Raw genomic sequence first — 23,724 nt, 5'->3', positions numbered from 1 at the left:
TCTTTTTTTTTTTTTTTTTTTTTTTTTTTTTTTGAGCTGAGGACTGAACCCAGGGCCTTGCGCTTGCTAGGCAAGCGCTCTACCACTGAGCTAAATCCCCAACCCTGATGCTTTCTCTTCTGGTGTGTCTGAAGACAACTACAGTGTACTTATAATAAATAAATAGATAAATAAATCTTTAAAAAAAAAAAAAAGAAGTAGGGGACTTGATCAGTTTGGCCCTGACTGTAGTTGTGTGATTTTTTTTTTTTCTTTTTGAGTAGGAGGATCAGGAGTTCAAAGTCAACCTTGGTCTCATCATGAGTTTAAGGCCAGCCTGTGATATATGACACTTTGGAGGGGGTGCAGGGAGCCAGGTTTGGGAAGGGAGAGGGAGAGGGATAGGGAGAGGGAGAGAGAGAACACTGACAGAAGAGCAAGCAGGAAGACAGATTGCTGGAGACAGAGACAGGGAGAGGGAGAGAAGGTGCTGAGCAAGCTGGTCAGATGCCAGTGTCATCCTGGAAGCTGCTGGGCTGGACCCAATCAGGGCAAGATGGATGGCTGCTGGGAGAACACAGAAGTTACCAGACTAGGCAATTGGACTGTCTCTTCTCTCTGTATGATCTGCAAGAAAAGTCTAGCCTGGAGCAGGGCGTGGTGGTACAAACCTCAAACCTGCAACTGAAGTACCAGGCAGCAGAAGCAGGAGAATTATCAGTTCAAGGTCATCCTCATCTACATAGAAAATTCAAGGACACATGAGACTCCTCTAAAGGCCAAAGGCTGGAGAGATGGCTCAGTGGTTAAGAGCACTGACTGCTCTTCCAGAGGCCCTGGGTTCAATTCCTAGCACATACCTGGGGGTTCAAGATCTCTTTAACTCCAGAACTGACGCTCACACAGACATGCAGGCAAAACACCAATGCACATAAAATAAAAATAAGTAAATTAAGACAAATTCTTTAAAAAAAGTATGGGTGGGCAGGGCTACAGAGATGATTTTAAGAGTGATGACTGCTCTTGCAGAGGACATGGTTTGGAGTCCCAGCACCTCTGGTAGGTAGTTCACAAGCATCTGTAACTCCAGTTCCAGGAGATATGACACATCTTCTGACCTGCAAGGGTTCCTGCATACACATGATACACACACACACACACACACACACACACACACACACACGCATGCACACATATAAATAAAATAAAATAAATATATTTTTTAAAAAAGATAGACAAAGAATTTTGGCTTTGCTTTGGGTTTTATTTCAAGACAGGGTCTCACTGTGCAGCTCTAGCGATCCTGGAGCTCACAGAGCTTCTCTGGCCTCTGCTTCCCAAGTGCTGGAATAGTAAAGATTTTGCCAGGAGCAGTGGGGCATGCCTGTAGATGTCTCCTCAGGAGATGGCAGAGGGGGATCAGGACATTGTGGTCAGCTTGCATTACATGTGCAGCATTATGGATGAGAATGAATGAAGAGGGGAAGAGCCAAGCAGTTTGTGCAGGCAGCTCTCACGGATGCTTAACTTCTAAAATCCCTAACCACTGGGCCGGCAAGGTGGCTCAACAAGGAAAGGTGCCTGAGGCCAAGCCTGAAGGATCTCAGTTCGATTCCCTAGGATTCACATGCTAGGGAGTACTGACTCCCACAAACTGTCCTCTCTGCCGACTCCACCTGTGTATGCTGGCCCAGGCATGCTTGTATCCATAGGTATACATTACACACACACACACACACACACACACACACACACACACACACACACACCACACGTTGTCAGATTGTCAGGCTGTTTCAAGCAATTACCTTTACATGTGAGCTTCATCACTGGCCTAAAACACTATTTTTTTTTTTTTTTTTGAGACATGGTGTCTCTGTGTAGCACTGGCTGTCCCAGAACTCACTCTGACAAGGCTGGCCTCGAATTCAAGATCCAGCGGGTTTTGCCTCCCCTGTGTTGGGATTAAAGGTATGCACCCCCACCACCCAGTCAAAGCTCTACTTTTGATGTTCAGTTTCCTCACCTAACGAGTAGAGATGGGGCTGGGGAGATGGTTTGGCGGTTGAGAGCACCATCTGTTCTTTCAGAGAACCTGGGTTCAATTCCCAGTACCCATGTGGCAGCCGATAACTGTAACACTCTAGTTCCCAAGGATCTGACCCCTTCACACCAATGCACATGAAATTAAATCAGTTATTTTTTTTTTTTAAAGGTAGAGGCAACGTTCACTTTCCAAGGTGGCCACGTGGATGGAAGAAGATATTTATCAAATAGAAAGGGTTCCCCTGAGCCGCCTGCTTGGCAGAGAAACGGACTTTTCCAACTCATGCAGAGATCCCAAGACGGAAAATTGACTATGTGGCAGGGAGCAGGTGCCTCGGTGTCTGCAGCTTCTCATCAAGTCTGAAGCCTCCCCTACACAGCAAACCAGAAAGAAGCCAATTACAGACAGCGCAAGACTCAAATCCCTGCCGCTCTGTAGCTCACAGTGGGGCAGGTCAGTCCTAGCTCTGAGCATGTTTCTCCATCTGCCAAGATTGAATTACGACCAACTTGCAGTGGGCTGGCGGGGCCAATCTTAAGACGACAGACCCTCCTCAGGGTGACGCTACACATATAATTTGCTGCGATATGGCAGGCTGTGTTAAAATCCTCAGTCCAACCAACCCGAGGTCGCTCACATCTGTAAGACCAGCCACTGGGAGGCTAACGCAGGAAAACTGCTTGTGGTCCAGGTCAGCCTGGACTGCAGTGTGAGATCCTGTCTCGGAGGCAAGAGAGTCTAGAAGCTTGCGTTGGTTTCTGACTACACAACAAATTTCAGGGTAGCACAGACTACATCGTCTTATCTCAAAACAAAACCACGACCACAAAACCCCTCTGTTTACTGCTCATGCTTGCCAGGGGTGGGTGGAACCTTTTCCAATTCTTTAATTTTGGTTTGTTTTTGAGACTGTCTTTTCTTGTTTATTTGTTTTTGTTTTATTGGACATTTATTTACATTTCGTTTACTTTTTTTTTTTTTTTTTTTGGTTTTTTTTTTCGGAGCTGGGGACCGAACCCAGGGCCTTGCGATTCCTAGGTAAGCGCTCTACCACTGAGCTAAATCCCCAGCCCCTTATTTACATTTCGAATGTTATCCCCTTTCCCCGGTTCCCCTTCATAACCTCCTATCCCATCCCCCACCCTTCTATGAGTGTTCCCCCACCCACCCCTTCCCGCTTCCCCACCCTGACATTCCCCTATACTGGGGGTGGGGGGAGGTTCAGCCTTGGCAGGACCAAGGGCTTCTCCTCCCATTAGTGCCCAACAAGGCCACCCTCTGTTACAGATGGAGCCATGGGTCAGTCCATGTATAGTCTTTGGATGGTGGTTTAGTCTATGGGAGCTCTGGTTGGTTGGTATTGTTCTTTTTTTTTTTTTTCCGGAGCTCTACCACTGAGCTAAATCCCCAACCCCGGTATTGTTGTTCTTATGGGGTTGTAAACCCCTTCAGCTCCTTCAGTCCTAAAAACATGGAACGCTTCACGAATTTGTGTGTCAACCTTGTGCAGGGGCCATCTAATCTCCTCAATATCGTTCCAATTTTAGTACATGGGCTGCCGAAGCGAGCACTTGAGGCTGTGTCTTATGTAGCATAGGCTGGCCTTGGATTAGCTGTATAATTGAGGGTGACCATCTGTCTCCACTCCTGGGATTTCAGGCACGTGACAGTCACCACACTCAAGAGATTTTTGTTTCATTTTTTTAAAATATATTTTTTTTGTTGTTGCTGGTTTTTAAATTTTTTATGGCATTTTAATTTAGTGTGTGTGTGTGAATACACATACATACATGTACGCGTGAATACACACACATTTCGCATGTTCATAAAGACAGTTTATGAAGATTAGTTCTCTGAGGCTTGGACTCAGGTCATTACAACTTGATATCCTATGCCTGTGGAACCCTTTCTCTGAGTTGGGGACTGAACCTAGGACTTTCTGAATGTTTGGCAAGCACTTTACCAACTGAGTACACCCCAGCCCCTTTGATCTAGGTTTTATTTATTTTAGTTGTTTTTTTACACGACCGTGCCACCTCGCCCTATTCCTATTCTGGTTTTATTGTGAACCAGTCTTATAATTTTAACAGTCCTTTGTGGGCTAAATGTCCTGTGAAAGCTGGGGGTGTGGGGGGTGGCAGCGTCTGCATCGTGTACCTTTAATCTCCACAAGCAGAACTTTAGTTTGAGGACTGCGGGTCTACAGACTGAGCTCCAAGGCAGCCAGGGCCATACAGAAAAACTGTCTCGATAAACGAAAACCAACCAACCTACTTGTCTTTCGTGAAAATATCAGTAGAGGGGTTTAGGATATAGCTCCATTGGAGGAGTGTTTGTTTAGCTTAAGTGAAGCTCTGGGTTCCTCAGAATTGCATAAACGAGCACTTGTAACCCCAGTATTGGGGAGGTGGGCAGAGGAAGAAATAAAGATCAAAAGATCAAGGTCATCTTTGGCAATGTGGCAAATTAGAAGCCACGCTGGACTACATGAGACCTTGACTAAAGCATTTATAGAAGGGGAGTGGGGGTCGGGTGGGGAAGAGAAAAGAAGCCTTGTTGGCCCAGAGGTTGTTGTTGGGTAAATGCTCTTTGTAATCAGCAAATGTCTTCAGGGACTGAAAATGTCGCCTAAACTCCAATCTCTTGGGAACGCTTGACCTTCATTCCCTTATATGGGCTACACCGGGAACTGGATTCCTGTGTCAGACCAAACCTAGAACTCTTCATAAACTGACCCTCCCGGGAGGAAAGGAAGCGTCTCGAAGAGGGCGGCCCCACCCTCCTGCCCCACCCAACCAGCAACCTGCAGTTTGCTGCGACTGGCCGAACCAGTTTCCAACCTACCCAATCAAAATCCTTCAATAAGATAGAGGCGTGGCTTCGGGTAACACCCAGAGCGGACTCTCTTTTGAGCTCCTGCAGTGACTCAGCAGGAAGGCGCGACTTGATGGACACCCCCATCCCCCCCGGAAAGGTACACCTACGTCACGTCCTACCCAGTCCTGTCCTTGTCCTAGCCAACGAGGCTTATGGGGTCTAGTGGGAATCCCAACACCTGGCCCCTGCTGTTTTTTGATGGCCCAACAAAACCCTGGACCTTCCACTGATCTTTTGTTTCCTCCGTTTGCACAGTAGATAAGAACACTTCCCGGGGTAGTGCCTGAATGGGAAGACCCTGGAAGTTTGGAGTGTGACCTTACAGGAAGTCAATCCCGGCTGCTTCATTTTTTTTCGTCTTTTTTTTTTTTTTTTTTCTAATCCCTCAATCCTCAATGTTTGGCTCCCGCTCGGGTTGTCAGGCAGGTGCAACAACAAATACATAAGGCTAGCTTGCTGCACTTTGAAAACCTCATCAGAACTTTAAGTCATACTCAGGAACATAGAGACAAGGACACTGTGTCTCCACGATGGTATAGATGAAGATGAGGGCCCCAAGGCTGGCGTGATGGCTCAGCAGGTAAAAACACTTTCTATCAAGAATCTCTGGTACGATAAACAGGCTTAATAGACGGATGAACTAAGGTATTGCACGTGGTATTTTTATAATCTGGTCAGTTAATAAAGTCACAGCTTGGCAAAAAAAAAAAAAAAAAAAAAAAAAAGAATCTCTGGTACCCGCGCGGTGGAAGAACTCCTATGACATGTACCACACACATACTCAAATATGCATGTATTATTATTATTTTTTTTAATAAGAGGGGCCTGGAGAGATGGCTCAGCAATTAAGAGCACTTGCTCTTGCAGGGCACCTGAGCTCAATTCCCAGCACCCACATGGTGTGGTTCACAACCAACCCTTTGTGATCTTGGTGAATACAGGGTATGCATGTGGGCAACATACAGCCATGTATGAAAATTTATACAAAAAAGTAAAAGTCTACCAATAAAATAAGAGGCTGCAGTGATGCCACTGAACCATCTTCTGCAGCCTCTTATTTTGTGCAAAGTTGAGGATCTGATTGGGGATTCCAGCACCGAGGTGTAAAACCAGAGTGACCAGGAATGCCTGCGACTCTGGTACTACAGAGGGCAGAGACGGAATGACTTCTGGAGTTTGCTGGCCTTTAGGGTTTGAGGAGAGACCCAGCTCCGAGGGAATCTGAGAGCCATGGAGCTGGACATCCCGTATCATCTTCCTCTTCCTCATTTGCTTTTCAAGAAGCGCGCTCGCGCACGCGTGCGCGCACACACACACACACACACACACACACACACACACTCACTAATAAATGTTTGTGGAACAAAACAAGAAACCAGAACTGGTGGAGTTGTGGCTTATGGCTCAATGAGAGAGTACTCTTATCTGCCTTCGATGAATTAGGTCCTAGGCTTAATCCCCAATCCTGCAAAAGCAAAACAGCAAGCAAACTCACCCAAGCAAGCAGGAATGGCGTCTAAAGGAAGCATCGGAGAATAGCCGAGGCACAAAGAGGGCAGGGATGAATAAGGACATAATGACTCACACATGAAAACTTATGCCAGGCGTAGTGGCACACACCTTTAACCCCAGCCCTCAGGAAACAGAGGCAGGCAGGTCTCTGAATTCGAGGTTAGCATGGTCTATAAACCAAGTTCCAGGAAAGCCAGGGCTACACGGCAAAAACCTGTCTTGAAAAACTAGAAAACAAAACGAATGTAGAAATTCATAGGCAGGGGAAGGGGAGAAGGTGGCATGGCCTTTCTAGTAGCTCAGGCTGCCTTAAACTCCCAATCCACCTGCTTAGGCATGCAAGTGCTGGAATTACAGAGTTTTGCCACCACCAATTCAGGCAGGGTCTCCTCCAGCCCTGCCCCCAGGTATCTTGTTGTCCAAGCTTGCCTTGAGTGGTTATGTAGTTGAGGATGCCCTTGAACTCCCGATCCTCCTTCCTGTGACTCCTTTAAAGAGGTAATATCACAGGCGTATTTTTACCAGAGGAGATTTTGTTTTGTTTTGTCATTTTATTTTCTGGGCCTGTTCAGTCAGCTGCTCTCACTCTGCAGCTCTGGCTGGCCTGGAACTCCCTCAGCACACCCTTCCTCAGCACCCCTAACGCAGGCATCACAGACGTGCACCAGCCTGCCCTACTTCCTGTCTTTCCCTGGGTCTAGATTTGTGTGTGTGACAGAATGGAGAAGATGACCAGAAGGAGCTGAGGCTTGCCCTGGTGAGTCAGCATTTGCAGGCTGTGATGGGCCCGTGGAGAACTGGATGATGCTCTTGGACCACAGCCTTTCATCTCTACACCAGTTTTCTCCAGAAAGTCCTTCCTGGAGTCTTTCCAGCTGCCTCGGGACAGGTTCTCAAACAATGACCTCAGTTAAAAGATGGGGGATAGTGCTTTATTGACTTGGCACCTATGAACAGTGGCTATGGGCCTCCAGGCTTCTTTGCTACTGCAAAGTGGAGGCTCTGTGGTGGTGGTGGGGGGGGAGTGGTAATCAGAGTTGCTGCAGGAAGGGCTCCTTTTGTCCCTGCTTTGGCCCCTGCAGCCCCCTTGTTCAGCTGAGCACCATCTGAGTCCAGGTCCTCACCCAGCAGGGAAGGTGATGACCTGGGATCTTCTGCAGTCCCCTGCCAGTCTATAAAAAAGAGCACCCCCAACCCCTCCTGTCTCCCCACTTTTAGGGGGAGACCAAGATAGGTCACTGGAAGGTTTGAAGGCCTTTACAGAGAGCCTCATGGCTATGGGTGGAGAGAGGAAAGATCAGGGGTACTATATAATAAGAGTTCCCCCAAAGAGAAGTGAGTCATTCTCCCACATTTTCTGTTCTGACTGAGGCAAAACATTGCTGTGTTCACTGTACTGGGCCTTCAGCAGCTGACAACAGTCTCAGGCCACATAGTAAAGAGGATGCAGGCAGGTACTTCATTTCTCCCCCATGCATGGGGAGAAAGGGCACCAGGACCTGGAGCTATCATAGGAAAGCATCCTGGAAAAGCAGAGGCAGTTTCCCATAGGCTCCTTTGACATGATACGGAGTGCAGAGCTGTCTGGGTCACAATGGCTGGCAGAGGACACTGGCATCCTCGCTGTGGTCACAGTTGTGGACATCCCAGCGGATGTGAGAGCAAAGTAGCAAGGTGCTCTCGTCTCCTCGGCATTTGACATTGTCCAAGAGGATTGGGCCTCGGCCTGGGCCAAAGTGGGCCTCGCCTAGGGCTGCCAGAGCCTGGCCACATCCCAGCTGACGGCACAGGACAATGGCTGCCCGTAGGTCCCAGGCGTCATCACAAACAGTGCCCCACTGCTGTCCCAGGAAGAGTTCTACACGCCCTTCACATCGGTGGGTTCCACTAGCCAGACGGAGGTGCCCTGTGTTGGAGATAAGGCCCTGGGTCAGAAGAGCCCATATGCTCATGGGATCCAGTTTTGTCACCAAGACAAATTCTTGGGGTTGTCCTCTGACCTTCATGTTTGTTCATACTGTTTTGTGTTCACATATGTATGAATACAGTCGTGTATATACACCAGTACACAGACACAAATAATGCTGGACAAGGTGACACACACCTTTGATCCCAACACGAGGGAGGCTGAGGCAAGTGACTCTCTCTGAGTTCCAGGTCAGCCTGTTCTCATAAGCAATGGTCAGCCAGAGCTATTCAGTGAGACCCCCAACAGATAGCCTCAGGCCCTTAGCCACACCATGTCTCATCCTGTCCCCCAAAGTTTACTGTCCCCACCTCCATGCCTGCATTCCCTTAGGCTAATTTGTTGTTTGTGTTTTCCCTGGGGTAGAGTCGTTATGTATGTGGTTCAGGCTGACCTTGAAGTTACTGTTCTTCTGACTCAAGTCTCCAGAATGCTGGGGTGAAAGCCATGGACTAACATGCCTTTGTGCATTCTCTCACACTGTCTGCTTCAAGATAGGAGTCTCATCTCTTCAGTTTGGTCCCAAGTGGAGAAAACTCTAGATTGCTGTAGTGTTTTTATCCCTAAATTTCCAACCTCACTTTCTTTTTTCTTTTTTTTTTTTTTCGGAGCTGGGGACCGAACCCAGGGCCTTGTGCTTGCTAGGCAAGCGCTCTACCACTGAGCTAAATCCCCAACCCCAACCTCACTTTCAATGGCAGTAGACACCTACCATCTCTGGGCCGAGGACTGGGCATTCGGGTGGTCTCAGAACCATCCTGCTGGACCTGGAGTCCCAGCTCCTCTGGGCCTGGCTCAGTAGGGGCAGAAAAAAGATGGCTGTCACGGTGGGGAACATGCTATCTAGAGCCAGATCATCTCTCCTAACTTTCCCAGGTTTTACAGAAAGAAAAGAACCTCAAAGAACTGTCCCCTAAGGTAAGAGACTGAAGGGCCACCTGGGCATCAAGTAAAGGTGGAGATTCCACCTTCTACAGCAAGCGAGAACAGAAGGGATTGACAATGTCCTGCCAGACTCTGTAAATGCCTCTTTTCATTGCTATCTCTGAAAAGGCTAGCTCTGGGAGAACAGTCCGCCCCTCCTGCTTCCTACCAATCACTAGTAGTTAGTAGGAACCTTGACTCAGCAGGGAGAGAATAAACGACACAGCCGTTATAAACTAGAAAGCACCGCCCGAGTCCTCCCTTGGCCGCGCCCTATTCTCACCCTGCAGAGAACTCGCCCTTCCGGTTACGCCCCTACGGCTCAGCCGCTGAGAGTGCCCCAGCATCCGGCTACCCCCGCTATGCGCAATACTTCCGCTGCAGTGCAGCAGAGAGTGCCACGCCTATTCCTCTATTCCAGATCAGACCCTGTCTAGCCCTTACCGCAGCGCCCGCTAAGAGGCTCCACCCACAAAAAAACCTCAGACCATCCCGCCCACAAAACCTGCGCACAGCTTCACTTTCCTCTTCCCAGGCTTGGGCCAGCTTCCGCTCACACAGCAGGGAGCTCCTGCTCACGACCCCACCCATGCCTTTTCAGACTCGGGCCCACCCCCACTTACTGCTGCAAGAGGCCCCGCCCATGGTGCCGTGAAGGCCCACGCACTGCCCGGCTCAACCACTTCTTGTTCCGCCCCCACAGGATACCCCCTCCCATCTCATGATTCAGTCTCACCCATATTGTTGGTGCGCGCATGTGCACTGCCTCTCTTATGGGCCCTCAGCCCTGCTTGCTCTGCTTGCGCTGCTCTGCTTTTCTTTCAGAGTGCCCCGCCCATATTTCCTATTCGTCGGGCCCCGCCCACTCCTTATCCGACTCCACAGCTTCACCTGCGCACAAAGCTCCAGCGTCTTCGTGGTGGCCGCAATTGTGCTGGCCCCAGCCCAGATGGAAGCAGTCGCTGAGGCGGGCTTCGGTACCGGTGCAGCCTACGTTGTCCAGCAGCACAGGGCCTCGGCCATAGCCAAAATGACCAAGGCCCGTGGCGCCTAGCGCAGGCCCACAACCCGCCTCGCGACAGGCCACGCGCGCGTCCGCGAAGTCCCAGTCATCGTCGCACACGGTGCCCCAACCTCCGGCGTACAGCACCTCCACGCGACCGCGACAAGGGCTGGGGCCGCCTACTAGCCTCAGCCTACCGCCTGCGGGGCGCACAGGCCAGTGCTAGGGTGGATGCCCTGGGGCAGCGGGCTCCTTATTGCAGCCCGCATCCCACCCGCTCCCACCCCGCACGGGACCCAGGCAGGTCCACTTACTTTTCTTCCCTGAGGCCCAGGCTGCCGTGGTGAACCGTATGGTATCCCTGGAAGGCAGGGCACCAACTCCTGTAGCTGTGGAGACAAGGGAGCCTTTGAAGCGGGCAAGGCCACTTAACCCCACCCACACCTCACTTAGCCTCAGTCCCAGAGTCACCGTGCTGTCTGTCCAGTATTAAAGATCTTTTAGGATTTTCCTCCCCATTTTCTTTTTTCTTTTCAAGACAGGCTCTCAGTATGTAGCCTTGGCTGGGTTAGAACTGACTATATAGGTGGCTGATCTCACATAAGAGATCTGCCTCCCAAGTGCTGGGATTTAAATCTTTTGGGTTTTTGGGGCAAGGTCTGGCTGTGTAGCTTCAATTGGCTTTGAACTCCAGTCTCCTGCCTCATCTTGGTGTGACCCGTCATGCCTGGTTTATGTAGTGCTTCAGACGGAATCCTTGGGCTTGTTCTTGATAAGCAAGCAGTCAACCCTGTGAATTACACCCCTCAACTCCTGGGTCTTAAATTACCGTAATGTTAATCACGCAGTGATACCTGTAGTCCTAATTCCAAACTTCCCTCTAACCCTGATTCCTGATTTGAATTCCTGCACATGGGCTCTCAATCCCCGACCTGTGCAGCAACCCCCAATTTGACTCAAGCATTTTAAAGACGTCTCTTGCTGGGCAGTGGTGACACACACCTTTAATCCCAGCACTCAAGAGGCAAAGCTGGTGGATCTCTGTGACTTGGAGCCCAGCCTGGTCTACTAAGGGAGTGCCAGGGCTACAGAAAAAGAAAACTCTTATCCACCCTTAATTCTTCAGAGCTCTGGGTGTCATCCGTGCTCCCATCTGCTCATCTCACCCCATCTCTCCCATCTGCACCAAAGCCTTCGCTTAAAAGTCCCTTTCCTGTGTCTCCAGAAGAGCTTCCCTCGTTCCTACTTTACCTGACTTGTCCCAGCCCTTCGAGCTGGGAGAGTGGGCTCTTTACCTGCTGGCTCAGTGTGCCATGCCCAGTCTTCTTTGGTGACAGAGGGAGGCAGTGCTGTGGAAGTTGGAGGGCTCAGAACTAGAGCAGGAGAGAGAACAGAAGGGTCAGTCACAGGGCTAAGAGTGTCTCCCAAGAGAGAACAAATTGTACACCAAGGGCTAGAATACAGTGAGCCCTGCCCAGCTTGACCGTAGTCATTTATGTGAGGTACACAGATACACATGCATGTTTTCATTTGTGTCCAACGTTCTTAGAAGTCTAGTGTGTACAAAATAGAAAGAGACAGAGCGGGGTTGGGGATTTAGCTCAGTGGTAGAGCGCTTGCCTAGCAAGCGTAAGGTCCTGGGTTCGGTCCCTAGCTCCGGAAAAAAAAAAAAAGAGAGAGAGAGAAAGAAGCAGAGCTTTGCCTATGAAGGACCCCATGCTCATTTCTGAGGGATTTAAAGCAGAAAGACTCCACCAACTTTGTGGCCTGGGATGTAGCTCAGCTGGTAGCATGGGCTGCCTAGTATGCACGAAGCCCTGGGTGCATAAAATGGGTGTGGCTGTACATGTCTGCAATCCCAGCACCGGAGAGATGAAGGCAGGAGGCTCAGAAATGTAGGGTTGTGGGCTGGAGAGATGGCTCAGCGGTTAAGAGCACCCGACTGCTCTTCCAGAGGTCATGAGTTCAATTCCCAGCAACCACATGGTGGCTCACAACCATCTGTAAAGAAATCCGGTGCCCTCTTCTGGTGTGTCTGAAGACAGCTACAGTGTACTTAAATACAATAAATGAATAAATCTTAAAAAAAAAAAAAGAAATGTAGGGTCGTCCTTTAAGTACCGAGTTCAAGGCTAGACTAAAATAAAAGACTGAAGAATCTTTATCCCACTACATCAATAAAATGAGGTTAGAAAAGGGCTGGGAGGGGTTGGGGATTTAGCTCAGCGGTAGAGCGCTTGCCTAGCAAGCGCAAGGCCCTGGGTTCAGTCCCCAGCTCCGGAAAAAAAAAAAAAAAAAAAAAAAAAAGGGCTGGGGGCATGAACTTCATTGAACAAGATCACTTGTGATTCTGCTAGGGCTCCTGGAACCTCTCAGGACCTCGACTTTCCAATCTGTAAGCTGGGAATGATGGCTTTTGGTTTCCTACAAACACTTTCCATCTAAAGAGCAGAGTCTACCTGAGAAATGGTGTAATGGTCCCAATGAGTCCTATTCGCTGGGCTAAGAGTGTATTTAGCACAGTGGTAGAGTTTACATGTACAAAGTTCTGGGTTCAATTCCCCAAGATATAAGAGCAACAATAACCCATCTGTTGGGCTGGGTATGATGGCTAGTACTGGTGATACCTGCAACTAGGGAGGCTAGCCTGGGCTACAGCAAGACCCTGCCTCAACAAGACAAAAATCACCTCTATTCTGTTTTACTAAGTAGTCCTGTCTGGCCTTGAACTCACAGAGACGAGCTTGCCATTGTCCCCTAAGAGCGGAGATAGAGACACAGATACCACAGGGTTTTATGTAGCCCAGGGAGTACTAGAGCTATAAGTATGTACCAGTATGCCTAGACTGTGTGAGGCTGGACATTAGACCCAGGGCCTCATGCATGCTAGGTAAATGCCCTATCAGGTAAGCTACATGCTCTGCTCCAATGTTTACCCCTAATTTGCTGAAAACACCTCCCAAGTTGGAGAGGGTCCAGATGGGGGTGGGGCAGTCTATTATTAGATCATCAGGATTACAGACAGCTGGCCAGGGTTAATCTTTGAGGGAACAGTTCTAAAATATTGCTTTATTCTGAAATCGGTCGTGAGGAATATCTGGAAATTTCTAGACAATTCTGGAGCCATTCCTAGTAACAGAGGAATGCTGTGATAATTCTACAGAGTTACAGAGAATGTGAGAACGAGTTATCTGAATTGCTTCCCCAGAGCAGGCCTGAGAGTACAGGTAATTTGGAAAGTATAGTTAGCCAAACCCCAGTCCCCACGCAGCCCTTTGTTTCTTCCAGTTCTCCTCCCCACTTTAACTCCTTCAAAAGGCCCCGCCTCTCTAGCCTGGCCCCGCCTCCGCTACCCCTGGCACCTGCACAGAGCACCCCAGCATCCTCGTGGTGTCCGCAGTTGTGCACGCCCCAGCCTAGGCTCTGGCAGGCTGCCAGGCGGGGCTCCCCGCCTTCGCAGTGAACGTTGTCCAGCAGGATATGCCCGGTACCGTAGCCGAAAAAGGCGTTAGTGGTGGCAGCCAAGGCGGCCCCACAGCCCAGCTGGCGGCACACAACAGCAGCATCCGGCAGCCCCCAGTCATCGTCGCATACAGTGCCCCAGAGGCCACCGTGCAGAATCTCCACTCGGCCTTGACACGGGCTGGCACCGCCCGCCAGGCGCACGCTGCCCTCACCTGGTGATGGTGGATGGAGAGGGTAGGGCAAGTAGCATTTTACAGGGCCATGAGGAGGCGTTTTCATCTACTTCATTAATGTACCGGGCCTTCCCTGGGACAGCAACCTCAGCTGCATGACCAAAACCCCACAGCAGGGATAAGCTAGCCAGCCCACCCCCTTGGCCGAGCCTTCTGACAGTCCAGAAAGTTGGATTGTGGGTCTCAGGATAACCAGAGTAGATTATGTCATCCTGACCTAAAAACTAGCCTTCCCTTTCTTGTCCTTGCTTTGTAAAATGTGCCTGTTTGTCATGTACAGCTGCCCAGAGAAAACCTCACTTCGTAAGATGTAGCTGCCACGCCTCTTCTTCCATGAAGCCCTCCCCCACTCCTGACACATGGGACCTGCCTCCTCTAAGCTTCCTCCCTCTCCATGTCCCTCAAAAGAGGGTCCTTGTTGTACATTGCGGGTATGACCTTGAAGCCCTCAACCCCCACTTCCCTCAGCTCCTCTAGCCTACACCAAGGGCCCGACTGCCATATCACTTACCTCTCCCATTTTGGAGGGCTGTAGGGGGCGCTATACTGGTCAACACCTTCCTTGCTGGGGGCTGTGTATGCAAGAATTCTGCAGAGAAAGCAGGGTAGAAGCAAGATACAGGGATCTTTCTGTTCTCTGTCCTCGTACGCAGAATCCCTACGATACCTGCTTTCAAGACCAAAGCCCCGAATTCTGCATATGTATGGATTTGGCCCCCAACTTGTTACGAAGGTAAGAATAAATTTGAACCTGTCGTCTTATCGTTGGAATGCTGTTATTTCAGGGGTGTGTCGCCATGCCTAAGGCCCACATTCTCTATTTTTTGAGCATGTGCATGCTCAAAAGTACTTGAGTGTGGTGCATGTGTGGTATGTGGATGTGCGCATGCGTATGTGTAGGTCCAAGGACCTGTGCGTGTGCGCATGGAGACAGAGGCCCATGCTAGGTGTTCTTCACTGCTTCTCAATTTAATATTTTTTTAGATTTATTTTATGAATCGGACTGCTTGGTGTGTATGTTTGTACACCGTGTACATGCCTAGTGTCTGCAGAGATCAGAAGCGTTCTGGATGGCTGTGAGCTACCATGTGGATGCTGGGATTTGAACCCAGGCCCTCTTCAAGTACTACCACTACTCTTAACCACTGAGTCACCTCGGCAGCCCCTTTATTTTTATTTTATGGATATGGTGGTTTTGCCTTTTTGTATGTCTGGGCCCCACGTACCTGTAGTGCCTATGACGTCCAGAAGAGGGTGCTAGATCGCAAAAGCAGCAAGTGCTCTTAACTACTGAGCCATGGCTCCAGTCCCTTTTTTTTTTTTTTTTTTTTTTTTTTGGTTTTTTTTTTTTTTTTTTTTTCCGGAGCTGGGGACCGAACCCAGGGCCTTGCGCTTCCTAGGTAAGCGCTCTACCACTGAGCTAAATCCCCAGCCCCGGCTCCAGTCCCTTAAGCCCAAGTCCAAATGCAGTTGACAACCCCGGGGAACTTCCTAAAATCATTAAATTCCTAGGCCCTACCTCAGACTGCAGAAACGGAAAGTCTAGGATCCCGTTACAGCTTGGGTTTTTTGTTTTGTTTTTTCTTTTTTTTCCGGAGCTGGGGACCGAACCCAGGGCCTTGCGCTCGCTAGGCAAGCGCTCTACCGCTGAGCTAAATCCCCAACCCCTACAGCTTGGGTTTTTATAAGCCTTGTCGGCTAGAAAATGGTTCTCAAGGTGACTGAGTTTCTATGCAGCTCTAAGCTTATGATCAGGGTGACCCCAGTGGTCTGGTTCGGAAAGGGGGGGGGCGGCTAAGCCTAGTGTGATGTACATGACTGAGCATTTAGCAGGTGGAGGGAGGAGAATCGACTTCATCTCGCATGGATGGATGGATGGATGGATAGATAGATAGATAGATAGATAGATAGATAGATAGATAGATAGATAGATAGATGGATAGATGGATGGATGAAAGGAGGAGAACACAGATAGATCACTTGCCTAGAATCAGCCAGTAGCAGGTTGGGCATGTGGCTCAGTGGTAAAATGATTGGCTAGCATACATAAGGCCACAGGTTCAATCCCTAGGCATCTGTGGTTCAATCAAGCCCCACATGGAACCCTGCTTGTTTCTTGCCCCCTTTCTTTCCCTCACCATCACACAGGACCGCCACATCTTCATAGTGAAAGCAGTTGTGGACACCCCAGCCCCTGCTGCCACACTCGCTCAGAGACGCTTCCTGCCCGCGGCATTCCACATTATCCAGGAAAATGGGCCCTCTGCCCTGGCCAAAGGTGAGGGGCCGCGGCACCGGCAATGCCAGGCCACAGCCCAGCTGACGACACACCACGTTGGCATCCACAACGTCCCAGTCATCGTCGCAAACGCTGCCCCAGGAACCGCTGTGCATGACCTCCAGGCGCCCTCGGCAGCGGCTTGGACCCCCTACCAGCCTCAGCTCTGTAAAAAACGGAGACAAACGGGTGCAGTGAGGAATCGGGAACCCACGGGATGCCAAAGGATGCCACGGGAGCCTTCTCCCAAACTGGTATGGCTGGACTATGCCAGCTTGGGAATATCTATGAACAGATGAGGGGGAAGTGGCAGAACCTACCTGGAAAGGGCAGAGGAGTGGGCTGGAGGGCACTCGCTGAAACAGACCAGACAGGGAAGGAGGTGAGTCTCTGCTCAGCCCTGGAGGACTGGTCTTTTCACAAGCTTCCCCTTCCCCAGGGGTTTCACCACCGGAACTCCCACACCTCCTTTTTCTGGGACCGCTCCATCAACCTCCCTATCCCAGTGCTCCATGGTTCTCTACAAATCTGCCTGGACCCATTTGTTTACTGGATAGCAAAATCCCCTGAGGCTCTTCTCTCTACAAGGCAGAGTTTTGATATCTTTTTTCTTTTTAAGAATTCATTAATTTCTTTTCCTTTTCTTTCCCCTTCTCTTTTTTTCTTTTTCTTTCTTTTTTTTTTTTTTCTTTCCAGACAGGGTTTACCTGTTTAGCCCTGGCTGTCCTAGAACTTGTTCTGTAGACCAGGTTAGTTTCAAACTCAAGAACTCCACCTACCTCAGTTTAGTGAGTGCTGAGATTACAAGGCATGTGCCACCACTGAAAAATTAAATTTTTTAAAAGATTTAATATATATATGTGTGTGTGTGTGTGTGTGTGTGTGTGTGTGTGTGTATATACTGTAGCTGTCTTCAGACACACCACAAGAGGCCATCGGATCCCACCATGTGGTTGCTGGGAATTGAACTCAGGATATCTGGAAGAGCAGTCAGTGCTCTTAATCACTGAGCCATCTCTCCAGCCAACGAATTAAAACTTTTTTTTTTTTTTTTTTTTTTGGTTCTATTTTTCGGAGCTGGGGACCGAACCCAGGGCCTTGCGCTTCCTAGGCAAGCGCTCTACCACTGAGCTAAATCCCCAACCCCCGAATTAAAACTTTTAAATTGCATTTATATGTGGAGGCCAAAGGATCACTGTCATTAATGGAACATAGGTGGTTTTAGCTACCTCACTGGCCATTTTTGTACTATTGTTTTTAAAGTGTTTTTATTTTAATGTGTGGGTGTTTTGCCCACGGGTCTGTACCCCACATGCAGTACTGGCAGAGGCCAGAAGAGGGAACCAGATCCCCTGGAACTGAAATTAACGAATGAGCCACTTGTGAGGGTGCTGGGAATTGACTTGGGGTCCTCTGGAAGAGGGCCAGCCCAGTGCTCTTAGCCAGTGAGCCGTATTCTCCAGTCCCTTTTTAATGATTTCTTAAGATAGAGTCTCATAGCCCAGGCTAACCTGGAACTTACTGTGTAGATGAGAATGACCTTGAACTTTTATCCCACTGCTCCTACCGTGTGTGTGTGTGTGTGTGTGTGTGTGTGTGTGTGTGTGTGTGTGTGTATGTGTGTGTGTACATTCATGTGTCATGTGTATGAATGATGGACATGAATGTTGGCGTGTGCATGGCCTATGGCACATGTCGAGGCCATGGACAATGTTCAGGAGCTGCTCTTTCTTCCTACCGTATGGATTCCAGGGATCTAATTCAGGTCCTCAGGCTGGGTGACAAGCAGCACCCTTACTGCCGAGCCATCCTGCCAATCCTGGTTTTGTTTATTGTTGGCTTTTTTGTTTGTTTCGAAACAGGGATTCTCTGTGTATCCCTGACTGTAAACCAGGCTGGCCTCAAACTCAAAGAAATCTCGCTGTTTCCTGAGTGCTGGGATTAAAGGCTTACACCACCACTGCCTGGCTCATTTTTGTTGTTTTGAGACAGGGTCTCATGTAGCCCAGGCTAGCCTGGGACCCGATACGTAGCTGAGGATGACCCTTCTACTTCCACTTTCCAAGTCCTGGGATTACAAATATGCCTGGACTCCCATCGAAGTTGGACAGTGTGGGAAACAAGAGCTAGAAAGAAACAAGAGCTAGAAAGAAGTGTCAGGGAAGGTCTGGGGACACTTACCCAGTGGGAACAGAAGAAGGAAGGACAGTGCTGGGGAGAGGGGCAAGGGGGCAGCACCCCCATCCCCAGGCTTCCATCCACTGCTCCATTCATCGGGCTGGGGGCCACTTTGCATGTCTGCTTCCTTGGGTGTCCAGCCAAGGGATGGCCTTTCAGGCGGTCCCATCAGGTATCGGAGGAGAAGTCACAGCTGGAACATCTGCAGCTCAGGATCCTCCGTGCTTACTTCCAGACGCACGGGCCAGCTGCAGGGGGAAGGACATAGCCACAGGTGCGAGAGCTAGGAGATGAGAAAGATGGATCTGGGCTGGGACGTGGCTCGGGAGAACGCTCGCCTAGAATCGGCTACTGAGAATCTGGAGGATTGGCTCCGCCGTAGAGAACCTACCCAGAATCCCCTGCGGGAGAGCCGGGGTTATTGCTCAGTGGTAGAGTCCGTGCTGAACTCACATGGGCTCTGGGTCCATTCCCAATACCACAAAAGGGGAAGGGAGAAGAGAGAGAACTTCCTAAGGGGCCGCATTTGGCTGCAGGCGTGCAAAGAAGACAAAGGATGCCAGATGGGCTTGGCAGGGTGCGGGTTCCAACCACAGCAGGGCCAGGGGCTCAGAGTTCATCCTCCAGGCCTTCATGCCCACAGGTATAGTTGGTACCAGGGGTGGTCCTTAAAAAACCCAGTTAATTTTAAGGGGTTGTAGGTATATATTTAGATTTTATTAATTTACTTATTTATTAAGTTACATATTAATTTTATTTATTTACTTATTACTAATGCCCACAGGTATAGTTGGCACCAGGGATGGTACTTAAAAAACCCAGTTAATTTTTTTTCTTTTTCTTTTTTTTTTTTTCGGAGCTGGGGACCGAACCCAGGGCCTTGTGCTTGCTAGGCAAGCGCTCTACCACTGAGCTAAATCCCCAACCCCAAAACCCAGTTAATTTTTTAAGGGGTATACATTTAGATTTTCTTTATTTACTTATTAATTTTATTATTATCTTGTTGTCATTTGGTTTTTCAAGACAGCGTTTCTCTGTGCAGCCCTGGCTGTCCTGAGATTCATCATGAAAACCAGGCTAATCTTGAACTCAGAGATCTGCCTGCCTCTGCCTCTGAGTGCTGGGATCAAAGGCATGTGCCACCACTGCCCAGTGGATTTTATTTTCATTGCTACTGTCTGTATGTGTGGGTTGGGTCTGTATGTATGTCTGGGCGTCTGTGGGCATGGGGGTGTCAGGATGTCTGTGTGGGCCTGGGTATGGTGGAGGAGCTTAGACCAAGGGATTCACACATGCTAAGCAAATGCTCTACCCAGCATCATGGTTGCTTCTTTTTGTTGTTTAGATTGGTTCGTGTAGCCCAGGTTAGCCTCCAGTTTGTTATGAAGCCAAGTGTGATCTTGTGATCCGTTTGCCTCCACCCTCTGAGTGCCCAGATTACATAGCTCTATGCCCCATTTTACCCAGGGCCTCCTGCAAGATGGGCAAGTACCCTAATAACTTAGTTAATTACTTACCTCTCTACTTTTTTTTTTAGATTTATTTATTTTATGTGTGTGAGCACACTGTCGCTGTCTTCAGACACACCAGTAGAGGGCATCAGTTCCTCATTTCAGATGGTTTTGAGCTATCATGTGGTTGCTGGGATTTGAACTCAGGACCTCTGGAAGAGCAGTCAGTGCTCTTAACCACTGAGCCATCTCTCCAGCTACCTCTCAACTTTTTTGGAGGTTTTTGTTTTTATTTTTTTTAAAGATTTATTTATTTAATGTATATTTATTTAATGTATATGAGTACACTGTAGCTGTCTTCAGACACACCAGAAGAGAACATCAGATCCCATTACAGATGGTTGTGAGCCACCATGTGGTTGCTGGGATTTGAACTCAGGACCTCTGGAGGAGCAGTCAGTGCTCTTACCATTGAGCCATCCCTCCAGCCCTGTTTATTTTGTTTTAAATACAGTTTTACTATACAGCTCTGCCTTGTCCTGGAACTGGCGATGTCAACCAGGCTGTGCTCGAACTCACAGAGATCTGCCTGCCTGTCTCAAAAAATAAGGCACAGAGAATGATTATGGAAGACATCTGACATCAACCTCTGGCCTTCCATGTACTTTATATGTGTGCACTCACGCACGCACGCGCACACACACGCACAGGCTGGAGCCAGGGATGGCTCAACAGTTAAGACCACTTCCTGCACTTCCGGAGGACGCAGGTTCGTTCCTAGCACCCACGTGGTGGCTCACAACCACCCCTGATTCTGATTCCAGAGGAGCTGATTTGTTCTTCTGACCACCACAGGTACCAGGCACGCACACTGTACAAATACACACAGGTAGCCAAAACACTGCCAAAGATTAAATAAACAAATGTTTTTAAAAAGAGTTCAAGGCCATCCTCAGCTACATTGCAAGATTGGGCTACATGAGACCCTGTCTCAAAAGTCAGACAAAAAGAGAGAGAGAGGGCTGGAGAGATGGCTCAGCGGTTAAGAGCACTGACTGCTCTTCCAGAGGTCCTGAGTTCAAATCCCAGCAACCACGTGGTGGCTCACAACCATCTGTAATGAGATCTGATGCCCTCTTCTGGTGTGTCTGAAGACAGCTACAGTGTACTCATAATAAATAAATAAATCTTTAAAAAAAAAGAGAGAGAGAGAGACAGAGACTGAGACAGACAGGAGAGAGAGAGAGAGAGAGGAGGAGGAGGAAGAGGAGAGGGGGAGGGGAAGGAGGGGGAGAGGGAGAGGGAGAAAGAGAGGGAGAGGGAGAGGGAGAGGGAGAGGGAGAAATCTGGTTATGGTGATTTACTTCTGTAGTAGGAGGACTGTCACAAGTTTGAGGCAAAACTTAGCTACCTACTGAGTACCAGGCCAGCTTGGGCTACAAAGAAAGACTGAGACCCAGGTTTAGCTCTCCACCCGATTAAATGAGTAAATAAACAAATCCCAGAGCCAGGCAGACTTACGTGAGTTGGTGAACCAGACTAACACAGAGTTCTGGACCAGCCAGGGCCTGTCTGAACATAAATGAATAACTAACTAGCTAACTAAACAACTAACTAAATAACTAAATAACTAAATAAATAAATGAAAAAAATATTTCTACCTGCGAATCTCAGTGAAAGTTCACATAGTTTGTGCTCTCAGCGCCCCAGACGGTCCCACAGTGTGGCCCTCTCCTTGCAGCCTTCAGCAGGAGTGTGAAGCTGGCTGTTGAGCTTTTGGGAGGGACAGATGGAGGCAGTTTCGGAAGCCGATTGGGCTCTCGGGACTCCAGATAATGAGAGTTGGGACGGAAGCATCAGCACAGGTGCGGAAGAAAACTGGGGGGCTAAGTGAGCAGGACCCGGCTTCCACACACACCTGCCTCCCAGTCACCTCAGGGGGCTGGCATGGAAGGAATCGGTAGAGGAAAAATGGTCCTGTGTGGGATCCTTGGAGTCTGAGGTGCCCAGGGCCATCGTGCCCCTCCCTGGAGAATCTCTCCCTGGCTTTTGACTCACTCTGGCATACAGACAGTGCATTCGGACAGAGAGGTGAAAACAGATCTGGATGAGGACATGGGGTTTTCAACGCGCCATTCATGGAAGCCCAGGATAGCCCGCAGCAGAATAATCACCTTTTGTGTTCCTCCTGCCCTGACTGGGGACAGCTGGGACACGGGAACCGAGAATTGTAAGAAGGATGGCAGCTACCAGGCAATCTTTCTGGTGGGGATACATAGTTTCCTGGGCCTTCCCATAGCTCCCAGGCCACCCACTTCTAAGGGAGCCCCTCCCCCAGCCAGTTCCCTTCCGGAGGGGTGGCTATATTCCAAGGCCCCTGCCAGAAGTCCTCAGCCGCACCTCTCCAGGTATTCCCTGCTTCTGCAGCCTAGAAGCCAGAGAGAAAGCCACTCCTGCAGGGACGTCTGACACTGTGACAGCCTGACTGACTCTTCATGGCCTGCTCAGGGAATAAGGCCTCAGTCCCACAGCCTTCAGCTTCAAACTGACTCCGATACCTGATACCTCGGTGCTGTCCTGTTCTCAGGGATCAGCATCAGAGGTTGCTTCATCCCTGTCCTAAACGGCCATGGTCTTTTTGTTTTTGAGAGACTTTTTCAAACTCCTATGTAGCCAAAGATGACCTTGAACTCAGTTCAAACCTCCTGTTTACACCTCTGAATGCTAGGAGTTTAGGCACTTGCCCCTGCCACATCTGCCTTGCAGGGTGGTTTTAAATATTTTCTTATGCTATGGGTGTTTTGTATAGGCACCACAAACATACCCGGTGTCTAGGAAGGCCATAAGAGCTCATTGGATCCCTTAGGACTACAGTTATAGACCTGAATGGCCATGTGAGCGCTAGGAACCGGACCCTGGTCCTCTGCAAGAGCAGGTGTTCGATCTTAACTACTGATCCAGGGCCCTTGAGTGTTCCCAGAATTCCTTCTAGCCCTGGTGGGGCAGGCGATGACCAGCGTGAAACCCCTCTGTTCTTATTTGCAAAGTGGTCTCATTCTTCCCCTTCTACTTGTTGCCCCGGTGTCTGGCCCACTCCAATGTGCTAGCTATTGCTATGAATGCCCCATCTGCCCTTCAAGAGTCGGATCTCATTCAATAGCGGAACATGGCATAGAGCGTTCAGGAAATGTTTGTTGATTGGCTGAATGAATTTGTGGCTATGAAGCCATAGAATGAAACAGAAGGGTCTCAGGAAGTAGACAGTGAGTTGGCTCAGCAGGTAAAGGTGATTGCTGCCAAGTCTGATGACCCAAGTTCAATTCCCGGGACCCACATGTTGCGAGGAGAGAACACTCTTGCAAGTTGCCCTGTGACTGTCACATGTGCATGCCTGCACACACATAAATAAATGTTTGTTTGTTTTTAAAGAAAGGACTCTGGAGGTCTTCAAAGGAAACTGTTATTACACACAGAGAACACACACACACACACACACACACACACACACAATATTGAAGGATTCATACCTGTGGGGATGTTCTGGGGTCTTTCTGTCCCTTCGTCTCCAGATAATCCAAGTTTCAACCACTGGAACTTTCGGAGGGGGAAGGGCCCCCCAAATGCAGATCAACACAGACTTTTCGTCTTTTCTTTCCGTAGCTGGAAGGAGAGAAGAGGCAATAGCCTTGGCCATGGAGCTGCTGGTGGCCCCAGCCTGTCCGCACCTGACCTTTGGCGCAGAGAGAGGCTAAGGGAGAGTGGAGGTGATCTGTAGTGCTGTGAGCAGCCCGGAGGAAGGGCACCGAGGAAG

General features: G+C 49.3%; 1 protein-coding gene and 1 non-coding gene across 20 annotated transcripts; both read right to left on the bottom strand.

The window, feature by feature from the left end:
- Positions 1-1,222: 1,222 nt before the first annotated feature.
- Ssc4d (scavenger receptor cysteine rich family member with 4 domains) lies at positions 1,223-23,724 on the bottom strand. Of its 19 annotated transcripts, none has more exons than XM_087578345.1 (11): positions 23,441-23,684; positions 18,466-18,745; positions 16,605-16,640; positions 16,145-16,450; positions 14,518-14,595; positions 13,671-13,985; positions 11,604-11,681; positions 10,623-10,697; positions 10,197-10,508; positions 9,094-9,171; positions 1,223-2,397 (listed from the first exon to the last, which is right to left on the bottom strand). In XM_087578345.1, exons 2-11 carry the CDS (start codon positions 18,629-18,631, stop codon positions 2,249-2,251), a joined length of 1,593 nt encoding a protein of 530 aa, XP_087434471.1. In that variant the 5' UTR covers positions 18,632-18,745; positions 23,441-23,684; the 3' UTR covers positions 1,223-2,248.
- LOC120096095 (U6 spliceosomal RNA) lies at positions 3,492-3,597 on the bottom strand. Its single transcript, XR_015634989.1, has one exon. It is a non-coding gene; the product is annotated as a U6 spliceosomal RNA (small nuclear RNA).

Source organism: Rattus norvegicus, chromosome 12, assembly GCF_021556685.1.
Source record: "Rattus norvegicus strain SHRSP/BbbUtx chromosome 12, alternate assembly SHRSP_T2T, whole genome shotgun sequence".
NCBI classification, from domain to species: Eukaryota; Metazoa; Chordata; class Mammalia; order Rodentia; family Muridae; genus Rattus; species Rattus norvegicus.
Note: the sequence above shows the minus strand (reverse complement) of the source record. Positions and strands in the feature narration are given on the sequence as shown.

What these genes read in the sequence shown, in the direction of transcription:
- Ssc4d (XM_087578343.1), bottom strand. Translation starts at nt 18,631, where the DNA reads ATGGGACCGCCTGAAAGGCCATCCCTTGGCTGGACACCCAAGGAAGCA. An exon ending in AGCCCTCCAAAATGGGAGAG is followed by an intron (nt 13,986 to 14,517) that starts GTAAGTGATATG and finishes CACCATCACCAG; the next exon opens with GTGAGGGCAGCGTGCGCCTG. An exon ending in CTGGGCCTCAGGGAAGAAAA is followed by an intron (nt 10,509 to 10,622) that starts GTAAGTGGACCT and finishes TGCGCCCCGCAG; the next exon opens with GCGGTAGGCTGAGGCTAGTA.